The sequence below is a fragment of the Diadema antillarum genome, unplaced genomic scaffold, assembly GCF_040938485.1.
Source record: "Diadema antillarum isolate AM-2024a unplaced genomic scaffold, OU_Dant_1.0 seq00000032_RagTag, whole genome shotgun sequence".
In the NCBI taxonomy this organism is placed as follows: domain Eukaryota; kingdom Metazoa; phylum Echinodermata; class Echinoidea; order Diadematoida; family Diadematidae; genus Diadema; species Diadema antillarum.
This window is the reverse complement of record NW_027271148.1, coordinates 292,870-315,755: the sequence shown is the minus strand read 5'-3', so window position 1 is coordinate 315,755 and position 22,886 is coordinate 292,870. Positions and strand designations below refer to the sequence as shown.

Below are 22,886 nucleotides of genomic sequence, written 5' to 3'. Positions count from 1 at the left end.
ATAAAGTATGAATTAAGATCTCATACAATTGTACGTTTGAAATTATGCTAGATTAAACCTTGTAATGCTAACAACAAAATACAGTGTGTGTAGAAAGTTATTTTAGTTTTAATAGACAGACCACATTGCATCTGGTTTTCTCATCAAAGTTCTAGATTGAATATCGACCACTTCCTGGCGAATCTCCCACCGAGGCACTTCTTAGACGGAACCACAAACAATGTCGTCAGTCAGAACCACAGACAATGTAGTTCAAATATGCCGATGTCAAAAGTTTCCTTCTTTGTTTAATTAGAACTTCCATTGAAATTGCCTATCATGATGTTGCAATACAGTGTACTTACGTTGTACACTGTGTGTAATTTAAATGTTTCTAAATGTTTGACTGTAATCATTACAATGTATTTCCAGCTGTGGCATATTTTTTCCCAACCTTTGCACAGCAACAATTATCCGCAAAATGCAATGATCACCCACAGTAAAGGGTGTAATAATCAACAAATATTTGGTAACTGACCAGTATGGTGTACATGTTCAGGAATATATTTGGATGTAGTGACATGCCCATTCTTTAAATTCATTTTTCAGGTAAAACAGTACTCTCACAGTATATTAATGTCAGTGAATTCTAAAAATAATGCCCAAAATCATTTGTAAACATACAGTGTAAGTATGAAAATTGTACATTGTACAGTGTAGTTATTGTTACTGCAGGTGAAAAGCAATTATTTCATACTGAATGTACTGTAAACTGTGCAGTGGCAAAGGTACCCTATATTGCCAAAAATGGTATGGTTGGTGTACACCTGTTTAGGCTGTATTACATACTCTTGCGCAGTATATACATTGTAGTACTGTACATGATGTATGTCCCAAGAAAAATTACAATCAGATTTTCGAATTGATAACACCCAATATGATGATTGACCTGTCTGAGTGCTACTTCAGGGTCTTGAAATATAACATCTTAGCTCTATTTTGCAGAAAAACCCATTCAATTTGGTTAAGCGGTCACAGAGAAATGTAGGTTGTTGTAAAGCATGTCATGAGTCTGATTCTTCCAATATTAGCACTTCAGTGCTCTTGTGTGTGAATACAATAGACAGAACTTGGAGGGAAGAGTTTCCTGACATCCTCTACAAAATTCCTCATTTCTCTTTGACCACTGAAGCAAATCTAATGGGGTTTTCTGTCAGATGTGGGCAATGAGTTATAATTTCATACCCTGAATTTGTATTCAGATTGATTTACTATTTTTAAAGATATCATTGCGGAGGGTCCCGTCGTATTTTTTTTTTTGACATACGGTACTTCTTTGATGATCCTTTTATGATGAGTCTTCTAACTGATTCTTTCATCAGCCTAGAGGTGTAGCAATTAACATCACCTTATCCTTTTATTTTTAGGATAGAATTGATGAAACTGTCATACCCCTATGCCAGGGCTCGACACTAACGGTGGCCCGGTGGCCCAGGGCCACCAAAATTGAAAGTCGGGCCACCAAATTTCAAAAAAGGGCAAATTTGGTGGCCCGCCTCGGGCCACCAAATTTTTTTTGAAAAGTACGTCAATTAATTCGTAACTTTTTGCGCCGGAAATTAACAGTTATATTTGTTTAAAGGATGGATGAAAAGGACTGAATGAGTGTCTGAGAGTGAGTGTTGCGAGTTTGTTGAGGTTTATTTATGAGTAGATGTATGTCCAACTTCCAATTCTTACTATGACTGGATAAAACTTAGATATTTGACTCATTTAAAAAAATAGGACTTTCAATGTTTTTTATTGTTTTTTTTTTTTCGGGGCGACCAAATTTTTCTCTCGGGCCACCAAAAATTTGAAATTGAGGATTTTGGTGGCCCCATCGGGCCACCAAACAAAAAAGTTAGTGTCGAGCCCTGCCTATGCCAAAGTACTTTCTATATCATTTTACATGCCAAGATGGGAAAGATTGCTTTGACTGATTTTGATCCAATTTTCACTGTTGTGCTTCCAAGATAAAACTCTTTCTTCTATTGAAAGACTAACTTATAGCTGGCCTGGAATTTCCCTTTAACTGTTTATCCGTAGTCTACATTAACCAATAAAGAATAGAAGGAAGAGATTACAATACTGTGTAATTGATTTGCAATCTAAAGCCTTTAATGGAGGCTACTGGAAAGTCAGCTAGACATTAGGCTTAATATTAATAATTATGGGGGACTTGTTTGCTCTGCAATGTTGATAGCTCTGTGAGTAATGCTTTGTTTGTAGAGAAACAACCTGGGCCCTACTCTACTTTACTGCAATAAGCTGTTATTTTCGCATACAGATATTTTTTTCGCGAATGGGGAAGTCATGGACATTTTCGCAAGATTATTTTTTTGTATGGTGACATTTTTGTGTGTTGTTAGATTCATTGTTTAGTGGCGACTCACAAAATTTGTGAAAATTAAACTCACAAAAATAACAGCTTTAATAGACAGTATACTAAAAATGTCTGCACAGAAAATATTAGAATGAAGTTCTGATAAAAGAAAAGAAAAGGGTGTGATATTCTAGGGATGCAGTACACTGTAGGCCCATGTATTTCGAAATGTGCAACTACAGAGTTGTAGTTTGATTAAATTCAAACTTTGCTTTGTATGTGTATGTGTATTACATTATATGTGATTGAAAATACAAGTACTGTACCATATACTGTACAGTATGTGCATCAAGGAATAATCACAGTGTCTCAGCAACACGCAGGTACAATGTACTGTATGAGTGGATCATCATCATTCATCTTTGTCTTTGTTCCAGGTGGGTGTACACAGTGTGTGACCTTTAACCCTACTGTGGCAGCCAGAGGACATGACACTGATTTATCACTGTTCTTCTCCACCCCACCCCCCCCCCTTCCAGATTAACCAGGTCTGTGGAGCAGAGAGGTTAGGATACTATGGACGGAGCCAGTTTTACTGCGCATTAAAGATGATAGCTATGGTGCAAAACGGTCTTCCTCTTCCAAAGTCGGTGGAATTTGTCATGCAAGGTATGTCAATGAATGCACACTGGCTCACCGGTTTACTGGTTTATAAATAACACATGTTTGTGAGTGCAATGGACAGAATATTTCAGGAGGTGAAAGATGAAATGATCGGGCCTCGTTGAATGGATCAAAGATTTCATCTTTCATTGAATTCATTTTTTGTCATCAATGGGATCATTGACTGCAATATCTAGAAGCTCCAAGCATTCTGATCCTGTAAACAGTACATGTACTTGCAGTCGAGGGAAATTTCACACTTTCCTTCATCAGCAGTATGACTACAAGGTGTATGATGTACGGTTGTATAGTATGTGGTTGTTACAGGAAGCTGTTGATGGCATAATGACAAATTGCATATATTTGAGTGTCTGTTTGGCACCGAGTTGAATTAGTTCAGGAAATCACCACATGCCCTGGACAGTCACATGGGTTTATTATGAAAGGAACATACATGTAGTATACAAAGTGTAGTGTTGGCTTAATTGAAAAAAAAAAATAGATAAAAATAAAAAGACAGCATATTTACAAGACTTGTAGCCCTGTGTGATATTTTACATGTATACAATTGTGCATCTTATTTATAACATTAGCAGCAACACACTCCAAAAGATTTGAAAACCATGCTGTCTGTATCGAGGTTGTTTCTCACATGACTAGACGCTTTGCTGATGAACCATTTCCTGGACATATTTAGAATAAAAACAATTGTTGTTTTTCATTGATGTAGATTTAGCCTTAAATGGTATTACTGACAGGTTTTCACTTTCTTGAATTCATTAGTGTTTGTTTTCAAACACACTATTTTTTTTTTCTTTTTGGCACAGCTCATGAGGAATGCCACTCAAACTATGTACCACATTTTCCTACACATTTATATATTTTACATGTACATCATATTACGATACTCGGTATGATGTACACGTAGTATACCTGAGTACTGTCAGCTGCAGACACTATGAAAACATAAAACACTATTAAACATACAAGCAAACATAGAAATATTATTATTTTGATTCATACTCTGTTATGGGACAGACCGCAGATTTTTTCTTCCAATTTATTTTAATTGATGATATGAATTATTCATTGTCCGTGTCGTTGTTACCATGAAAAAAAAAGTGCTCTGCTTCTTCTGCTATGTGTACAACATATGTATGTAGTGATTTAATTACATGATAATGATAAAAATTTGATAATTTTGAAAATCATGATGATCTCATAGTTATTGCATCTCGAGTATCGTCTGTGATACTGCCAACATTGCATTATGAATGTGACATCGTTGTGCAATTTATCCTCAATACTAGAAATGCTACATTTTCTTTACAGCCCCAACTTTGTCAGTTACATTTACTGTAGAAGATTATGAGACTGCATGATATTTTGCTCCTATTTTTGAAGAAGGAATTTCAGAAACATTATTTTTTTATCTACTCTTGACAAGTGTACCGTGAGGTGCCATTAGTATAGAGATGATACCAAATATGTCATTATTAATAGATAACTTGGGAGATGTGTTGTTGCTGTTGTTTGGACTGCCAACTGCTGGTTTTAATCTGATGCACACACATTCATATTGTACTCTGTACAACCGTAGATGAACGTAAAACAAATTGAAGTCAAATCACTGATTGTTTCTACACGTATCTGCCATTCTCATTTCACTTCGTCTGTGTAACTTTTTTTTTTTCAAATACTTAAAGTTAAGTTAAAAGTACAGTGCTTCATAGGGTAAGATACATTATAAGAGGTTGCTTCCCTTGCAGAAAATCTGTCTGAGCGTGATGTGTCAAAAGTGGATTAAGTACCAGGAGTAGGCATGCTAGGACTGTTGGACTAAGAGTGAAGCCTGGATGAACTTGCAATCGGGATGGGAGATGTGGCAGTTTGAAATTTTGTATAAAATCATGAACTCTGGCTGTGAGTGTAGGAACTTGGAGATCATAAATCCAGGCATAGTGCTGCACAGAGTACAGTGTACATACTGTCATGCAATATTGTGAATGTTTTACAAGTACATTGATTATTCAGGCTTACATTGAATAGTAGTTTTTGCACGGGTCAAATCTGTGTATCGTGATGGCATGCACACGTTTCATAGCCGTTCATTAAAGATTTGAACAATAATATGAATTTATCGCGTCACTATTTACATTAAACAGTTCTTTGTTAATTTTTTTTTAGACTTTCCAAAATTATATGAATGCAGGTCAAATAAATGGAGCACTTTATTTCTGCAGTATAATAGAATATTTTGAATCCTCTTCAAAATCTGTCATACTTTGACTCAAACACTTTTTTTTGTTGTTGAAAGCAGTCATCATGAAAAACATTTTTTTTTTTTTTGGTGCCATTTCCTGAACTTGACATATTTAAGCTGCAATATATATCATCCTGCTTGATCAGAGTCACATTGTACTTGCAGTTAAAACAAGAATTATGTTGTACAACACAGGTGCTAGCCTCCTTTATAACTCACTTCTCAAATGATTCAACCTCCTGGCATACACATGCACATAACTGTACACCACGTGTAATGACTTCATTACCCTTTTCTGTTTAACCCCCTTGCAGCTGGGATTGAGGTTCCCCTGCCTGAGTTTGGACAAGAAGTGGTGCCAACCCAAAGACCTCATGCCGATTCAGGTAGGGATTTTAGAAAAAGTTCATCTTTCATATTCTTTCATTTTTCTCTCCGTCAGTCGTTCTCTCCATCTTTCTATTCTTCCTGGTCTTGTTCATTCTTCCGAAGAATCCTTTCTTGGATAGCGCTGCTTGTTTTGATGCGATGCAAGTGCATGTCTGTCAACTGTCCCCATTTTGTAGTTTAATAGTCTGAACATTTGTATTTCTTAGATAAGTAGAAAGATTCCTTCTAACTTGTGTTCCTGTTTTTTGGCAACACCAGCTGTTAATAGTGATGTGTTTATAGGTGATAGATAAAAATATCCATAATTTTTGCTTTATTTTCTCCCAGATATTCCTCTTTCCTGGATTTTCCTATTTTCCCTTCATTTTTAGTTTAGAATGTTTGTTTTCACTCACTTTTGAAGGTACTTAGTAAATATGATTCTTATTTTTAAACTTGTATGCTGTATGTTCAACAAAAAGCTGATTTTCTGATTTTATTGTCAAAATAAGTACCGGTATGTCACAAGTTGGGCACCTTGTTTATGGAATTACTCACATGTGCACTGGCAGTGCAAATGTTGAGAATATACCCACTGTTTGTTTTGGCCGTTGTATACCCAGCATGCTATTATTAGCGTATACATGTTTTCATGCACTGGGCTTCCAGATGCACAAGTGGTCATTTCTCCAGTAAGAGCCATTACCCAAGCAGTCTTTCCATGTTGACAAGCATTCCCAGCAAAGGGCAAGGCCACTGTGTGCAGTACTGGACATTGCATTTGTGCTGTATAAACTGTTATAGTCTGATCAATAAAACACTGTGGAGAGGATATATTTTTTAAGACAGTTTGTTCTATGTTGCAATGACCATGTCAGTTGTGGTTTCATAATCAAAATCATGTTGTTTACTCACATACTAGGAAAAGGCTGTAAATAAATCTTTTGTTTGAAATGCACAACTTTTGTCCTTGTACTGCTTGTCAATTTCTTCTTCTTCTTTTCTTTTTTTTTAAATTTAATGATGTTTTGCCGTACCTGTACAAATGTGCTGCAGTAGGCACAAAATTCACTTGTGATACCTTCTATGAATTGCAAATATAGTACAATCTATAAAATACATTTGTTCAGTTCTTACTGCGCAACGAGGAAGTACAATTTTGTACCCTGGCACAGTAGCTAAACTGTACTATCTGTGGGCCATGTACAAATGCTCAAATGACTATTTGAAATGATAAATACATAGTTTCTATGCATCAGTTTCACTTTATTTTTGACTTACTGCTTGCCACAGATGTATAGTGTGTATTGTACCATCAAGCACAAAACAGAGTTAATGGTACACAAATTGTACATTTTTGTCTGCTATTTGTGGAGTAGAGCTCTAGATTTAGGTCTTTTGGACCTTTATTTTTCATTTTCTTTATTATCTAAAGCATTAATTATTCATTTCCTGTGCTGTTTGTCTTGTAAACAATGCAGATGCAAGTGGTCAGATGGAGTTTGTTAATCCGGCATTCAACATTACAGATACAGAGTTTACCTTGGGGGAAAGGTGAGTGCAATGTAAATTGTGTTTCTTCTTCATTTTAACAGTGGTGCCAGTTCAGTGTTGTGTGACTGTAGAGTAGGTCATACATGTACATACAATGTGCTATTCACCTAGTAGGATACAGTTGCAGTCAAATCTGTCTATAGCAGCATATCTGCTGCCCAAGGGAGACAAAAAAACAGTGCCCGTTATAGACAGGTGGCCATTGTAGACAGGTTCTTTAACATGCTTTTTCTCTCGGAGGGAATTGTTTATAATGGTTGTATATACAGTACGTGGCCACTATAGAAAGGTGGTCACTATGACAGTTTTGACTGTATAAAGTGAAATTGAATGGAGGGGGTGTGGAAGTAATGTTGGAAGTTCATCTGATCCAAATCTGCCTCATATGATGTTATGCATACAGTAAGTTGTATGTACCTTCATGGGCAGAGAAACATTCATACTCATAACAACATAATCTATTCCATGGTATCACAGTGATTATTTGAATTACTGTCTTATTGGGGGGGGGGGGGGGAGGGTGGGCATTTCATCAAGTATTTTGCCAGATTTTTTTTTTTTTCTGACAAACTGTGCAAAACTACTGAAATCCTTGCATCTGATTGGCTGACAGCAAATTTGAATTCTATCAAAAAGAAAAAAAATCTGACGATATGCTTGATGATGAAATGCCCAACCGCTGCCAAGTCTTTCTGATTTGTAGGATACTTTTTTTTTTTTGGTCATTTAATGTTGTGGCAAGAGAAAATACAAGTCTCCTTTAATAATTTGAGTATTATTTTTGCCCATTGATATGCATACACACCCTGTCTTCATGATTGCCTTTTGGAATCTTCCTTATTATGGGATTGTTGGCAGCCCTCCATTATGCTTGTGGGTATATGTCCAGAGTTAATAAAAGAATATTTATAAGCAGAAAAAAAAAACCCAAAACAGATAGAACTTTTTTGAAATATCATACAGTGTACACTGCGGACATGTGATATTTGCCTCTGGGCAATGCAATGTGATGAAGAATCTTCCAAAATGCATTGTACAGTGCCTTCTTGCACTTGTTAGATAGTGTAGCTGGCATACCAAATGCAATGCGCTAATTTTGGAGATCACAATTAGCGCTATTGCTAAAATTACTGCTCAGGAGGAGGCGGGTGGGGGAAGGGTTGCGCATTTATGGGATTCAATCCCCACTAGGCGTTTTCACATCAGCCCGATAAAAATCCAAGCTCGAGATATTTTTCGCAATTGCGAAGTAGCGCGCTATTCCATTTCTTATTCACATCAGCCCGAAGAGAATTAGCCCGAATTTTTTTCGAGCTAATTCGACAGCTGAGTACGTGCAAACAGCATCAGTAATGTGTGTGTCCTCTCAAAAATTCCTCATGATTTGTGTGCAGTATGCCTCGATCGATCGGGTCACACACGCTAGGCATGATGGGATGCATCGCGCTAATTTCTCGAGTCGTTTTCACATTATCAAATAGCGCGCTACTATCCCGCTATTTCAGAAATTTCCCGAGTTGGACTCAAGAAATTTTCTCGATCAGAGCGATACAATAGGCGCGCTAATTTGTGTTCACCAGGGTTCGAAATTGGCGCTGGTCCGCTGGCCATTGGCCACCCAAAATCACATCGGACTAGCTAAAAATCATAAAATTCTGAAGTTACTAGTCCGTCTGGCTAGCCAAAATATTGCTTCAGTGTCAAAATTGATTCTAAGTAGTCCGCCTGGCTAGTCAAAAAAAAAGTTAAGTGCGACCCCTGTTCACATTATCAAGTAGCGCGCTATTTCGCTATCGGGATAATTTCCCAAGTCGGAAAATAGCGCGCTATTTCGAAACATCGGGCTGATGTGAAAACGCCTAGTGACAAAAGATGAAAATAGTCATGCAGATTCCTGGGAGCATTCATAATGGAAGTAAAAATACAAAGACAATTTTATGCAATGAGCAGGTGAATTTTGTTGCTGGCAAGCAGTGGTGGTAATGAAATTTGATATCTTGTTTACTTGAAGTCAACAGTTTCATCACAGGCAGTAGTGAGTAGCTTTCTAAATGCCAGATGTGCAATGTCTCAAGCGACTGTGTGATCTGGCTGGCAGCAAGTCAGAAAAAAATGAATTTGTCAAGGGCCGTAATAATTTATGCATTCACTTGTAACTCATGGAAGTACATACACTGTACACGTGTACATGTACATTGTAACTACATTGTACATTATTTATTTCCCTAAGTGAAACTGAAAGAGCCTATTTCATTTTTGTCCCGGGATTGTGATACCAGGGAGGTGAAACGATTTTTCTTCTCACCTCCCTGGATATTCACATGTAGGGCCTACATTGTACATAGTTTTAATACTGTAAAAGTGGTTTCTTTCGCGGTGGTTATATTTTCGCACTTTGAAGTTGAACCGCGAATTTAATATCACGCGAATTTAATATCGTGCGAAAATGTTTCGAAAAGTCACGCGAAATTAACCACGCAAGGAAATGTTTTGAACTCGCCGCTTGTTACAACGCGTACATGTGCACATGCACACACGAAGATTCCGCACATTGAGTGTATTGATGGTCAACACACACACAGCGATACCGCGCAATGTACAGTTGTAGGTACAAGCATGTTATAAAGTACTCAAAAGACAGGATTTGAGGTAAGCCTGCATTTAATTTTAATTTCTATTTGATAAATAAAAGAATAATTGGATTATAGTTTGGGTTTTCATGTGCAAAATAACAGTTTTGCCGACTGTGAATTCACAGATTTTGCCAACCGCGAATTTAAACACACGCGAAAAAGTTGGCACCGATGGAAACCGCGAAAGTATCTGTACGAGAAAGAAACCACTTTTACAGTATTCATTTGTAGCCTTCCAGTGCATTTTGAAGGCCACAATCTGTGAAATTGCATGCACATTTAATTATGCAGTGATAGACTGAAAACTACCCTATTAATATTTCAATCATTCACCATAGTACACTGTATGTGTAGATTTATTGTTTAGATGATAACAAATGCATTATAAATGCCCATGTTGAAGCTACAGTATATTCACTGATGGTAGTAAGTTCAATTATTTCATTGTTTATAATTTCCAAAGGGTATGAAGTACATTGTAAAACACTTCAAATGGTACAAATATATAAACTGCTGTATTCATTTCCACTATTAGTTTTGAGCTTACCTAACCTGCATTTTCAGTTTAATACTGGATTAGTCGTCTCTTCATAAGGCGTAGCTATTTAATCAATATTTTGTTACTCATTTTGATGATAAAAAAGATGTATTTAGACACACACACACATGGTACACTGTAGTTGATTTTTGTAATTCATTTTCTGATCACCAAATTAATATATAAAATAATATTGTTCTATCCATTTTGAATTATAGAATTTTATTGAAATGGAGGAAAAGTTTCTAAATCAGTGTCAAAACTGCCCTTTTTGCAAGTCTACATTGTAATTCATTGGTAGATACATGGATATCTGGTGCAGAATCAAAATACATTATTCAATTCTGTTTTAAAAAGAACTGGGCAGTGCTGTTTGGTAGACATTGTTGCCTTGCCCCAAAAGTTGCACTTGAATGAGAACATCATACCCATTTTAAACTCTCTCAGTAAATGTCTATACATATTGGAGGGATATAACCTCTTATTCATTTTCTGTGCCCCATCCCCATACAATACCACTTGCCAGATAGACAGGTCACAAGGTTCTCTATGTTGTGCTGTTTGATATGCAAATCATATTGCAAAATCAGAGTAAATCAGTTATCTCTACATTGTAGTCAAGCTCCATGTTTCATAATTCTTCATCTCAGAATTGTAGTGGGATTTTTAAAGCTACTTTAAATAGTGTATTTCAGAGGACTAATTCGCCATTCACTTGTAGTATGCACATTTTATATGATCACACACACAAGTTGTACTTGGATCTCGATAATTGTTGGAGAACTGCAGGTAGTCAGCTGTCTTTAAATAGCGTTTTGCTTACAAATTTCAAACCACCGTACATTGTACTCTGTATTAACTTTTGAGAAAATTGTAAAGTGTAAAGGACCTTAAACATGCTCATCATTATTATCACTGATGTTATGATATTCTGTAATTGGTAGTTATGTTGTTAAAATCATAATAATTACTGCTGCTTTAAATCATTATTATTGTTAATATTGTTATCATACATATAGTTGTAGTCATCATCTGTTCCGACAAAACTATATTTTATTTCAAGAAATGATTTGTTAATCTATCAATAACTGCAGTGATCATTTGACAAAAGAGCTAATTTAGAATGTCGCATATCATACAACATACGATGTATGTGACCCGCTGCAACAAAAGGATCTGAAAGTCGGGGGAGGTCGATTTTCTGAAAATGGCATGACATTCCTCCTTTACTCATCTGCTTTAATTTCATTAAAACCGCCTTCAGAGTTTTCCTTCTGATGCAAGTCTGGAGGTACAGTAAGACAATTTTCACTTCTTGACAATAGAAGGTATGCTCTTAGCAACCACTTCGATGTTCATTCAAGCTTAGCACCAGCAGTCTACTCACGACCAATCAGTAGCCAGGATGCCACGCACTGACCAATAAAACCACTCCCTCATTGCTAGGGGTGGAATCTACCTGCGGCGCTAAGTCCAAATCTTCGGACTCGTTCCTGTTCTGTTGAAAGTCAGAAAATCATGGCGCAGAAAATGCTCATTTCTTGCCTTTCCCTTGATCATTTATCTTCGAAATTTAATTGAGCAGATGATAGATGAAACATTAGACTACAAAATTATGCCAACAACGGAAATTTGATGGTTTTGACCAATTTTGATGGTCTGACTTCAAACTTGATTTTCTCGCCTCAGCTGTCAGCGACTTTCGGATCCTTTTGACATGGCGGTCACATATGCTTGCATTTAATATATTGGTGGAATAAACGTATGTGTGTCATTTTCTATTTGTCATTCTTCAGGAAGGGAAGCACAATATCCAGTGTTCCTCCACTCAAGCCGACACGACCCGCTAACAGCAATGTGTTCATATCACCCCGTGCAGCTCACTCCCCGACCCATATAGCACAGGTAGCGTGTAGAGCACAACAGCAATGTATCCAGTGTGAAAAGGTCACCTAACCTTTATTCTAATTGATCTAGCAAATGCAATGTGCCCGTATTGCACAGACTAATAATGTGTTAGTTTGTTTGTGAGCGTGTGTGTTTGCGTGCAGATCATAGGTCCCTTTCATACTAAAAATAAAAAATGAAATAACTCTAGTCTGCTTTACTTTATAATCTATTAATAAACAATACATATTGTATTTGGAGTCAGTTGACCCGCCAGGTAGAAAAATGTAGTGTGTGTGTGTGTCAACACACCTACACGTGTATGCCAGACCCTGGAATTTTGGAACACTGCCCATCTGATAGCATCGTTCACATTTGTACTTTATTTTTTATATCCAGAATCATGATGTTGCCAAACTTTTCGCAGGAAGAGTTTTTTGTTTTTTTTTTTCTAAAGAGATTTTAGGTGGAATGATACTTTTTCAAAAGCTGGCACCCAGTAAAACTTTAGGTGAAATTAGATAATTATTAAGCAAATAAGCAAGTCAAGTTTGAGTGTTAATAAGATTCAGCTATGTTGGGACAGCTCCAAATTCCTGCTGTGTTCACATACATAACTGTAACTAGGATCCTGCATGATGCTCCTTACGTGTGTCAAGTATGACTATTAACAGATATCTTTTCCAATGCTTCTTTGATGCAAGATCAAGGAAACCAGTATCTCTATGAAAACTCAAGGAAAAGTCACACTTTACAAACTGTAAATGTCTTTATACCAAGCAGAGGAGGAATTATGATGTGAGAGACATCATAGTCAAGTGATAACGAAGATGAATGTCCTGAGTGATGATTTGGACACTGAACCTCATGTTTCACGGACATTCAATCAATTATAATTTCCTAAGCATTTTGCATACTTTGACGAGATTGTCCCCAGGTCTGTGCATTGGGTGACTTGAGTCATTCCAGACATCTCTCCCCCTCTTTTTTTTTTGTTTTTTTTTCGGGGGGGGGGGGGGGGGGGGGGGTATTTCTCTTTTTCAGGCCACAGTCCATCTTTGCCGCCATAGCAACAACCCTGCTCAATCTTTCAAAGACAGTGAGAGTACATGTAGATGCGGAAAAGGAGAGCACTGCTCAGGGGAATAATGTTCATGAATGCAATTTGAGCAGGATTGAGATCACAGTTTTCAAAAAATTGATCAGCCCTCAACAAAGCAAATTTGCTATTTAAAGAGGTTTTGTCAAGGAAATGGATAGAGTGAAGGGAATATTGCGGAGTTTTGGAATTCACATTTGAAGTAACTGTATTTGTTGTTGTTGTTGCTGCTATTCAGCTACTCATTTTTGTTCATTTATCCAATTATTCATCCACCTTTTAACATTCAATAATTCATCTAAATAGTAACTGACTTACATGTACCTTAAATTCTTGTTTTATTGTTATTTATTTCTTAACCCATTGAGGACGGGCTGATTTTGCTACAACACACATTTCCAATGGACACTTGCGCGAGTATACTCAGGACTCGTCCTCAACGGGTTAATCAATTTCACATTGTGTGTTTATTATTGTATCACTTGATGTGTTGATTATGCCATTTGTTTGCAATGTGTTTTTGATGTCTTCCAGCCCCCGTCATCCCCTCCCATCTCGCCAAGCCAAAGCCCGCCAGCGTTCCTGCCGCAGCCCGCCGGCACCTCTCCGGCCAGGAAATCGGGCAGTCTGGAGCGAAACCAGAGCCTTCCGGCCAGCGTCATGCTGGACACCACCCAGGCCATGGACCCGTCCATGTGCCGGCTCGAAAAGCAGACTAGTGCCCCTCCTGCCCCGGCGCTGTCGAGGACGGAGGAGGGATGGGCGTCCTTTGAGAAGACAACGGAAGAAGGTCAGTCTGTAACAGCCAGTTTGCTTGGTTTCACTGGTTTGACCCATCAAGTTCTAAGAGACGATTTTGTTGCAGAAATTTATCATATTGTTGGTGTTAAATTGGCAACCCTGAACTTTACTGCAAACTGTATGCCATATACTGTAAAAGTGGTTTCTTTCGCGGTGGTTTTATTTTCGCGCTTTTCGCGCTTTGAGGTTGAACTGCGAATTTAACATCATGTGAAAATGTTTTGAACTCGTCGCTTGTACAACGCTATCATTACCAACCGCGCATTTATACACACGCGAAAAAGTCAGCACCGATGGAAACCGCGAAAGTTTCTGTACGCGAAAGAAACCACTTTTACAGTATATATTTTGATAAGCAAGTCTAATTTTTCACAAATCAGAGCTTCCTGATAATGATAATAACCTCGCAGAGGTGTAATTGGCATTTACAGTATCATATTATGGAGAAGGATAAGATAGAACTGGGCTCTTTTCATAAAAGTTTTCAGATCAATAGTAAATCAGAAAATCAAACGTAAGTTTGAGAATACATAATTCTGATAGGTTGATTTTCTTGCTAATACAGTATATGACTGCATCTTTTCATGCAATAGGGCCCTGGTTATATTCATTACAAAGATAGTGAATGGACTATCACTTCGAGAAAAAAAATAACATCATACATGTACCATTATCTTGAATCTTCAGTAATTGCCAATATAACTTATAGATAAGTGACTTTATAAAGGCTTTTGATAATTGTATAGATAAGTGACTTTATAAAGGTTTTTGATAATTATGGATAAAGTGACTTTACAAACACTTTGGGTAATTCTCCTCCCGAAATAAACAGTTGTAATGTACATTATGAAATATATAAACAAAAAAGGCTCAAATGACGGATTCTTTTGTTTTAAAAATCTTCGTTGAGAAACACTTGCAATGAATGATAAAGATGATAAAAAACCGATAATGACCAAATGCCAGTACTGTGGCTCTTGGGACTTGATAGTTTAAGCCTTAAGAGTTTATGTTAAAGGAGAGAGAGAATGAAATTGTGCACTGATTGTGTTTATTTTCATGTCACCGTGCTTTCATCTATAGTGTAGATTTGCTGATCTCTCTGTTTAGATGTGAGGTTTAAGGCGCCTGCTTTTGTATTTTTTGTATGGAGCCTCATGAAATTTGGTGTTTTTTTTTTTTTTTTTGGGGGGGGGAGATTGTTAATGAAGCATCCATAAAATGGTTTAACCCTTTCTGTTTAGAAAGTTGTGACAGCGTGTACAAAGCTGTGAGCTTTTCTGACCAGTTGGCACTACAAAGCACACAAAGAGTTGAATAGTTTTGATTTTCACAATGTCTGTCACTGGCAAAAGGGATGCAGCGATCACCTGGTGAGCAAATCAGAAGAACAATGTTCATTTCAAGAATCTGCCGTCCAGTAATGAATGGCTTTAGCCAGGAGCTGCTGTCATAAATCAGACAGAGTAAGACTTCCTGTTACTACAAGCTTTCAGTGTTTTGTTGAAAGACATTCCTGTCTCATGACTTTGACCTTCTTTGGGCTGCAGAGGAGCAATCGGAGGACACGTCTTGGGCCAGGTTTCCCCAGGCGACCAGCCCCACGTCCAGCTGCTCCTCCGCCTCCGCCCCCACGTCCTCCCACCACACCTCGGAGTCGCCCATCGACAGCCGGAGCGGGGTGGCCGATAGCCAGGAGGGGGACGCGGAGGAAGAAGAGGAGGACGATGAGGACGATGACGACGTTGATGAGGAGGAGGAGGAAGAGGAGGAGAAGGAGGAGGATGAGGAGGATGTGTGGCAGATAAATAGCGAGCAGAGGGAATATTACAACAACCAATTCAAGATGCTGCAGCCAGATCCTGATGGTCTTCTTCCAGGTGAGGTGGTCTTTGACTTCTTAAAGGAAAACTTCACCCTTATTTACAAGTTGATTTCATCAGAGCTGTTTATTCATTGAAAAAAAAAGCTCTGTTACTGTTTGTGAAAGAATAATAAAGTAATAGAATTTTAAATTGCATTTCTTCAAAATAGTCAAATCGCTCAAAATTACGTGTGAAAACTAGATTAAATGTCCATATGTCATCATGCAAGCTGATGGTCTGATATTCGAATGACTCAGACATGTTAAATTTTGTCAATTTTTTTATGATCTTGTGCATATATTTCACATGTAAGCTTCAATGCATAGTCTGTATTTGCTCTTTCCAAAATGTAGCATAGAACATTATGCATTTACAACTAAGTAAAGAGATCTTCAAGCTTCTCCACCAAACTAATATTTTAAATCATTCCCATGATTCTCTGCAGGTGGCGAGGCGAAAGGGTTTTTCGAAAAGTCCAAGCTTCCAACAGAAGAGCTGTCGAAAATATGGTAAGTGTAATAGTAGACCTAACTGAACCCATTGGTTCCCATATTTTGCATGAGGGAAAGACCCAGGCATCTTCAAAGTGTCGATCTGCAGGTGTGCATTGGTGGTGTCAGTAGCTCTCTCTTACCAGCCTTAACCCCATTTCCACCAAAAGTCAGTTTAGAAGATTTCTCGCAGTATTTCGAAGAGAGTGTGGCCAAATGTATCACAAACTACGATGTGTTAATACTGACTAAAATGTACTCCGCACTTCTTTTAAAGGTTCCCTGTGTTAATTTTTTTCTTTGTTGTTGCCTTCTTATATCATAATAGACCATTGGCAGTAGAGTTGCTAACAGGGGGACATTCCTCCAGTTTTCTAAATACTTGTTTATGTTTGGTTCTTCAGGGTGTGTACTGCCCTACTTTGGCAAAAGGAAGCAAGTGACAAAAGTGACATTTCTCGTAAAAGAGCAAAATGTGTCTGTCATTTACATGTACACTGACGTCAATGGACTGTCATGATGTCTTATCTAACATGTCTCTTAGTAGGATAAGTGTTTCTGCATGAAATTTGGCGTGGAAGAAGAGCTCATTATGTGAATTATGAAAACATCAATTACTCAAATTCGGATGGTATGTCACTTGCTTCCTTTTGCCAAAGTAGGACAGTATACAAATACATAATAGAAAAAAACAGTCCTTTAGAAGCACCTCTAATCACATTTATGAAGTGACTGCCTGCTCAGACAACTTTTCAGGAAGAAAGAGGAAAGAAATATAATGAAAGTGAGAAGAATAGAAGACAAGAGGTGAAAGTGATGGGATTAGAATGTTTCATATGGATATCATTCTGTGAACGAATGGGGTATTCGGAATTGCAGAGTCATTTTGTCTTCCGCCACATCAACGTGCATTGCAAAAGTGTGACAGGTTCAAGTAAATGACAACATTTTTCTACAGGAACCTGGTACTGTAAAAGTGGAAATTTTCGCGGTGTTGAAAGTTTTGCGCATTACGCGTAACCAGAAACTAGCGCGAAAATAAAAGCACTCAAATATTTTTACTTCCCATATGTCCCTGTGCGTGATGTCTTGATTCCACGGAATTAACAACACGCGAAACTCTTCTTACCCGGCCAAGAGAGGAAAATTAGTCGCGCGAAAATATCCACTTTTACAGTGTACCAGGTTCCCAAAATATAGATCAAGAATGTCTACTTTCATAAGTCTGAAGTCATGATTGTTTATTTGTGTTATGCTGATCAGAAAATAGATTTGATTGAAAGATTAGAGTTTCTTCTATCAATATCTGTTCTTTTCCTGTATCAAAACTGCATTTTTTTGGTGTAATTTACCTTTTTCCAATGTACATTTAGTTGTGCACTTGTTTGGCTATAAAATTCACATGAAGATGTATCCGGTTGCCATCAAGGCTAAGCTCACTAGATTTTGACTTTCGCAGACCCCAGTCGGGTGCCCTTATAATGTGTATTAAAAGAGTTAATGAGCCCATCAGCGCAGGCTCTATTCATATCTCAGATCAGATCCGTATTTTGCATTGTTTAATTGCAAATGCAATTGATCGTGGAAAGGGGAATCATGTACTGCTTGACTGCTTTCGCAGATAGGCGGATTACCAACCTGTCTGTTCTTTGTCGATGGGCAAAAAGGATCTCGTTTAAGGGCATTGAAGACTTTTGGAGAATTGCGGGAGGAATGGGTAAAATGCTGCTGATATGTACAAAGGTTGTACATGACTACGTGGCATCAGCCAAGTAGGTGTGTTCAAATGTTCTTTCTCAAATAGGCAACTGTCGATATGGATATGGAAATTTTCATTCTTCCTCAAATTAACAAATATCTGTATGAATGTACAAAAATATCTTCCCTAGCCGTGCATACCATTACTCCATTGATGCCTTTGTTGTTTAATTGGAAACTGCACATGGATAGATGAACATATCCTTATTTTGTTTTCTTCCTCAAATAGGCAACTCTCGGATGTCAACAAAGATGGCACCCTATCACTTGAGGAGTTCTGCACAGCCATGCATCTCGTCGTCCTCAGGAAACACAACATTCCGCTGCCCGAGAGGCTGCCGGCATGCCTCATCCCAAAGATGCCGACGTTTAATGGAAACGGTAAGGGATCCCACATACCTTGAACGTTGGCAGATGATGTCAGCTGCAGTAAGAAATTTAGAGAAGATGGTGAAAGAATATTCATTTCATTCTTGATTGCCAAGTTTCACAAATGCAGCATGTAGAAGATGATCAGTCCCACGTAGAAAATTGCACGATGGATGATGCTGTTGTGATATACAAAAGTTTAAGGGATGATGAACAACTTCATACCTGATGAAATTTGTAGAATCTAGACCTAATCTTTTATTACAACACTCGAGGACTGGATTTAAGCTCAAGCCATACACAATATATTTTGACTCCTAGAACTACATGTAGAACACTAAATGGTAATCCAACAAGTTTCACGAATATGACTTTTAAGGGGGGAGGGGTCAAGTCGTTAAGAGATCCCTCCATAGCAGAGTTGCTTACTTGTGACCAGCTACAACAAAAGGATCCTAAAGTCGCTGATGGCTGAGACGAGAAAATCGAGTTCGAAGTCACATCAAAATTGGTCCAAACAATCGGATTTCTGGTTTTAGCATAATTTGTTAGTCTAATCTTTTGTCTATCATCTGCCAAAATTTTGAAACTAAATGATCAAAGGAAAGGCAAGAAATCAGCATTTTTCTGGGCCATGATTTTCTGACTTTCAAAGTAACAGAAACGTGTCCGGAGATTTGGATTTAGCGCCGCAGCTAGACTCTGCCCCTAGCAACGAGGGAATGATCTTATTGGTCAGTGCGTGACATCCTGGTTACTGATTGGTCATGCGTAGACCGCTGGCGCTAAGCTTGAATGAACATCACGGAGGTTGCTAGGAGCAGACCTTCTATTGTCCAGCGGTGAAAACTGTCTCGCCTCCCCTTGATCATGATAGCGTCGGAAGGAAAACTTTGAAGGCGTTTTCTGGAAACTCTGATTTCCTCAACCATTTGACATGTGCTTATAAAATTATCGATATCTCCCCAACCGAGTACTTTTATGAGTTGTGCTATATATGAAATGAATGTAGAAGAGTAAGGGAATAATGTCATGCCATTTTCAGAAAATTGTCCTCCCCCGACTTTCGGATCCTTTTGTCGTAGCGGATCACATTTATTATGGTGATTAGTAATACCAGCTATGATACAGGCAGTCACAATATGATAATGATGATGATATGGGAATACTTCATGAGATCATCCAGTGATATTCATACCAATAAAGGCAGGATACCCATGGACCACCTAGGAGCTTTGTCGAAATCAGTACTGTTAGCATCAGTTCATTCCATACTATGCATTGCACAGGACCTGCTCCTGCGGTGCAGACAGCTCCCGTGCCTGCTCCTAGCAGCCAGCCCATCACCACGACAACCATTCATCCCATTCAGCCTCACGCCCACACGGGACGCAGCGTGACTCCGCCCAGTTCGGGATCAGAGATGAAGAACACGGACGATGTAAGTACACATGCAAACAAGAAGCACAATTTTAGGAGACCGGTGGAACACAGTGGGTATTATTTTCATAGACCCGGAGTTGGATTTCGGTAGTACACTATACTCTACATACTGTCCCTGAGTTGACAAGACCTCCTATCTCAAAATCATGAATTTCAGGAGACAACAACATAAAAATTAATTTTTGCAATTTTTTCGCAATTTGTGTTATTCTAAAATCTTCATCAGGAGGATTTTTGATATTAGTATGCCAGTTGAGGTACATACATTGTACAAGTACTTGTCACCTCAAGGAAAATATTACTTGTATGTGTCCTCAAAAGTATGCCAAATCACATGACTTGATGTAGCCAATCAGTGATGAATACACAAAGCTGAACCCGTCAGGTAGAGAGAGCAAAATAATCCTTGCCCTCATTCTGATATTTGAATGTAGTCATGGTCGGACCCGAGTACTGGTAAAGTAGGATTATATGCCACAAATACCAGCACTCAGCCCTGATTGACAAGTGGGACATCACTGGTGAGATGGTAAAGAGGGGAGTTCCCACATGCCAGTGGCAATTGATATTCACTGGAGGAACAACAAGTAGCACTTACGTGGTACCATTGAGGGTACAATGTGGCATATGGCAGATTTATCACATTCTGCCTAATGCATGTCAGCCTTCACCTACACTGTGTACAAATCAGCTCTAAAGTGCTCACTGGAGTCTTGCTGTAGGGATACCTCACTGAAGAATCTGATATCTGGGCTATTTTTTTTTTCTTCTTCTTCTTCTTCTCAAGTTTGATGGGCGAAGGTTCTTTATCTATTTTGATTGGTTTATACTTGTGGGAGATATTTTACCCCGTCGAGGATGGGCTCATTTCGCTATAACACACATTTTTCATAGACAGCTGCCCGGGTATTCTCGGGACTCATCTTCATTGGGTTGATCATGTATTCATTCCAAACTGATGGAAACTAGAGATTCACTCCTCATCTTCTTCTTGATCTCATGGATTGTTTCTTTTTCTTGATTCACTACCCATTACAGTGAAGGAAAAAACATGTAGTTTTGGGATTTGTATATCTCACATTCAGTCCTTTGTCCAGCCATTGAGGCAGACATGTGCCCTTTTTATAACACACATTTTCCATAGAACGTTGCATCTCATCTACGTCCCTTGGCTGTTTTAAAAAGATGGTTGCCAGGTGTGTACAATACCTGCTGTGTGCACTTAAGAGCCAGAAGGACACTATGTACTGCACACGATATGTGAAGTACAGTAAAGCCTTTCTGCTACTATTGATGGCATCACAGTGTACATTACAGTACTTGGCTATTATGAGTGCATAACTTCTTAATCAACTTCTTTCTTTGGGATAACACCATGCATATTGTGTAGACGTGTGTACAGACCTACACAAGATGTAACCATGACTATAATTGTAGAAAGTTCCATTGTGAATATATTCTTCTCCTTTTTTTTTTGTTTCCTTCTTGCATTAAAGTCAATTTCTGTAAATTTACAGATAGTTATGCAGATGAGAGTACATTCGTATACAAACTCCCCACGCAGGGGTCGCACTTCACTTTTTTTAAAACTAGCCAGGCAGACTACTTAGAATCAATTTTGACACTGAAGCAATATTTTGGCTAGCCAGACGGACTAGTAACTTTAGAATTTTACGATTTTTAGCTAGTCTGACGTGATTTCGGGTGGCCAATGGCCAGTGGACCATCGCCAATTTTGAACCCTGCCATGCATTCCGTAGCTGGTACTTTCTTGCTGGTTCAGTGAAGTGTGATATGAGCTCAAACTTCCACGGAGAGAAAATACGCCATTTTTACTGTAGTTTCCTCATGACCACATCCAAATGAATACGGATATACAGAATGGAGCTTTACCTGGAGCATAACTATTATGAGCCAATGATATTTATAGTATTCAGCGCCAGTTGTGTGCTTGCGATTGATCTTTACTCAAGATGTTTCTACGGAAAGGCCTTCCTCGATTAGCTGTGGTAATTCAGTCTTTGCAGCAAATTGAGTAAATTCTGTGCATGTGAGATGGTTGTACAAGCTGTATGAACACTTCTCTGGCAGCCCATCACAGCTGCATCTTTTTTTTATCATTTTCATTGAAAACTAGAAAATTTCTGTACAGATAGTGGCATCTTTAGTCTCTTTTTCTCTCCTCCTTCCCTTTTTGTATGCATGTTGTATATTGTTGTGATTTCAGTGCCATTGTGAATTGTCCAGGGATCCTTTGAAGTTCGTATTTGATCCATTTTGCAAATGTCATAAAATTTTGCGTGGTTGAAGAAAAATGTCTCCCAACATCGTGTATGAATTTTTATGGTAATACCCCTCAGAGTTTTTAAAAAAGGAAACAAAAAGAAAGAGAAAGGAAAAACCAACCCTACATCACTCGAGAATGTGCTCCCCTTTTGTGTTGAGAAAAACTTACCTTTTTTTTGGGGGGGGGGGGGTCCAAATGAATTCAGTGGAAATCTGTAGTATTGTTTCACCCTCCATCATTGAAAAAAAAAAAGTTTCCAGCTTTATTATTCTGAGGAAAGGTCTGAATTACCTAGTACATGTACGTCTACAAAATACTGTACCAGCTTCTGAAGGGATCTAATTTTCAGGGTTGCAAAAGGGACATACAAACTTTAAAGGATATTGTTTTGCTTCCCCGTTAGTGTGCCTGTTAGTCTGTTGTTGCTTTTTCTTTCTTGTTTTTATTGTAATTTTTGCAAATTTGCTTGATTGCCTGTTGTGAGATTTTTTTTTTTTTTTTGGTAATTATAAAGATAAAGAG

General features: G+C 38.2%; 1 protein-coding gene across 1 annotated transcript in view; it reads left to right on the top strand.

Moving 5' to 3' along the window:
• The window catches only part of LOC139725309 (uncharacterized), a 59,064-nt gene that overhangs the window by 3,524 nt on the left and 32,654 nt on the right, over nucleotides 1-22,886 (top strand). Inside the window, exons 2-10 of the mRNA XM_071636399.1 lie at nucleotides 2,884-3,013; nucleotides 5,585-5,656; nucleotides 7,121-7,193; nucleotides 12,161-12,269; nucleotides 13,885-14,140; nucleotides 15,702-16,031; nucleotides 16,462-16,525; nucleotides 18,495-18,646; nucleotides 19,924-20,075. Of these exons, the coding sequence (XP_071492500.1) occupies nucleotides 2,884-3,013; nucleotides 5,585-5,656; nucleotides 7,121-7,193; nucleotides 12,161-12,269; nucleotides 13,885-14,140; nucleotides 15,702-16,031; nucleotides 16,462-16,525; nucleotides 18,495-18,646; nucleotides 19,924-20,075 (1,338 nt within the window). The remainder of the gene's footprint in view (nucleotides 1-2,883; nucleotides 3,014-5,584; nucleotides 5,657-7,120; nucleotides 7,194-12,160; nucleotides 12,270-13,884; nucleotides 14,141-15,701; nucleotides 16,032-16,461; nucleotides 16,526-18,494; nucleotides 18,647-19,923; nucleotides 20,076-22,886) is intronic.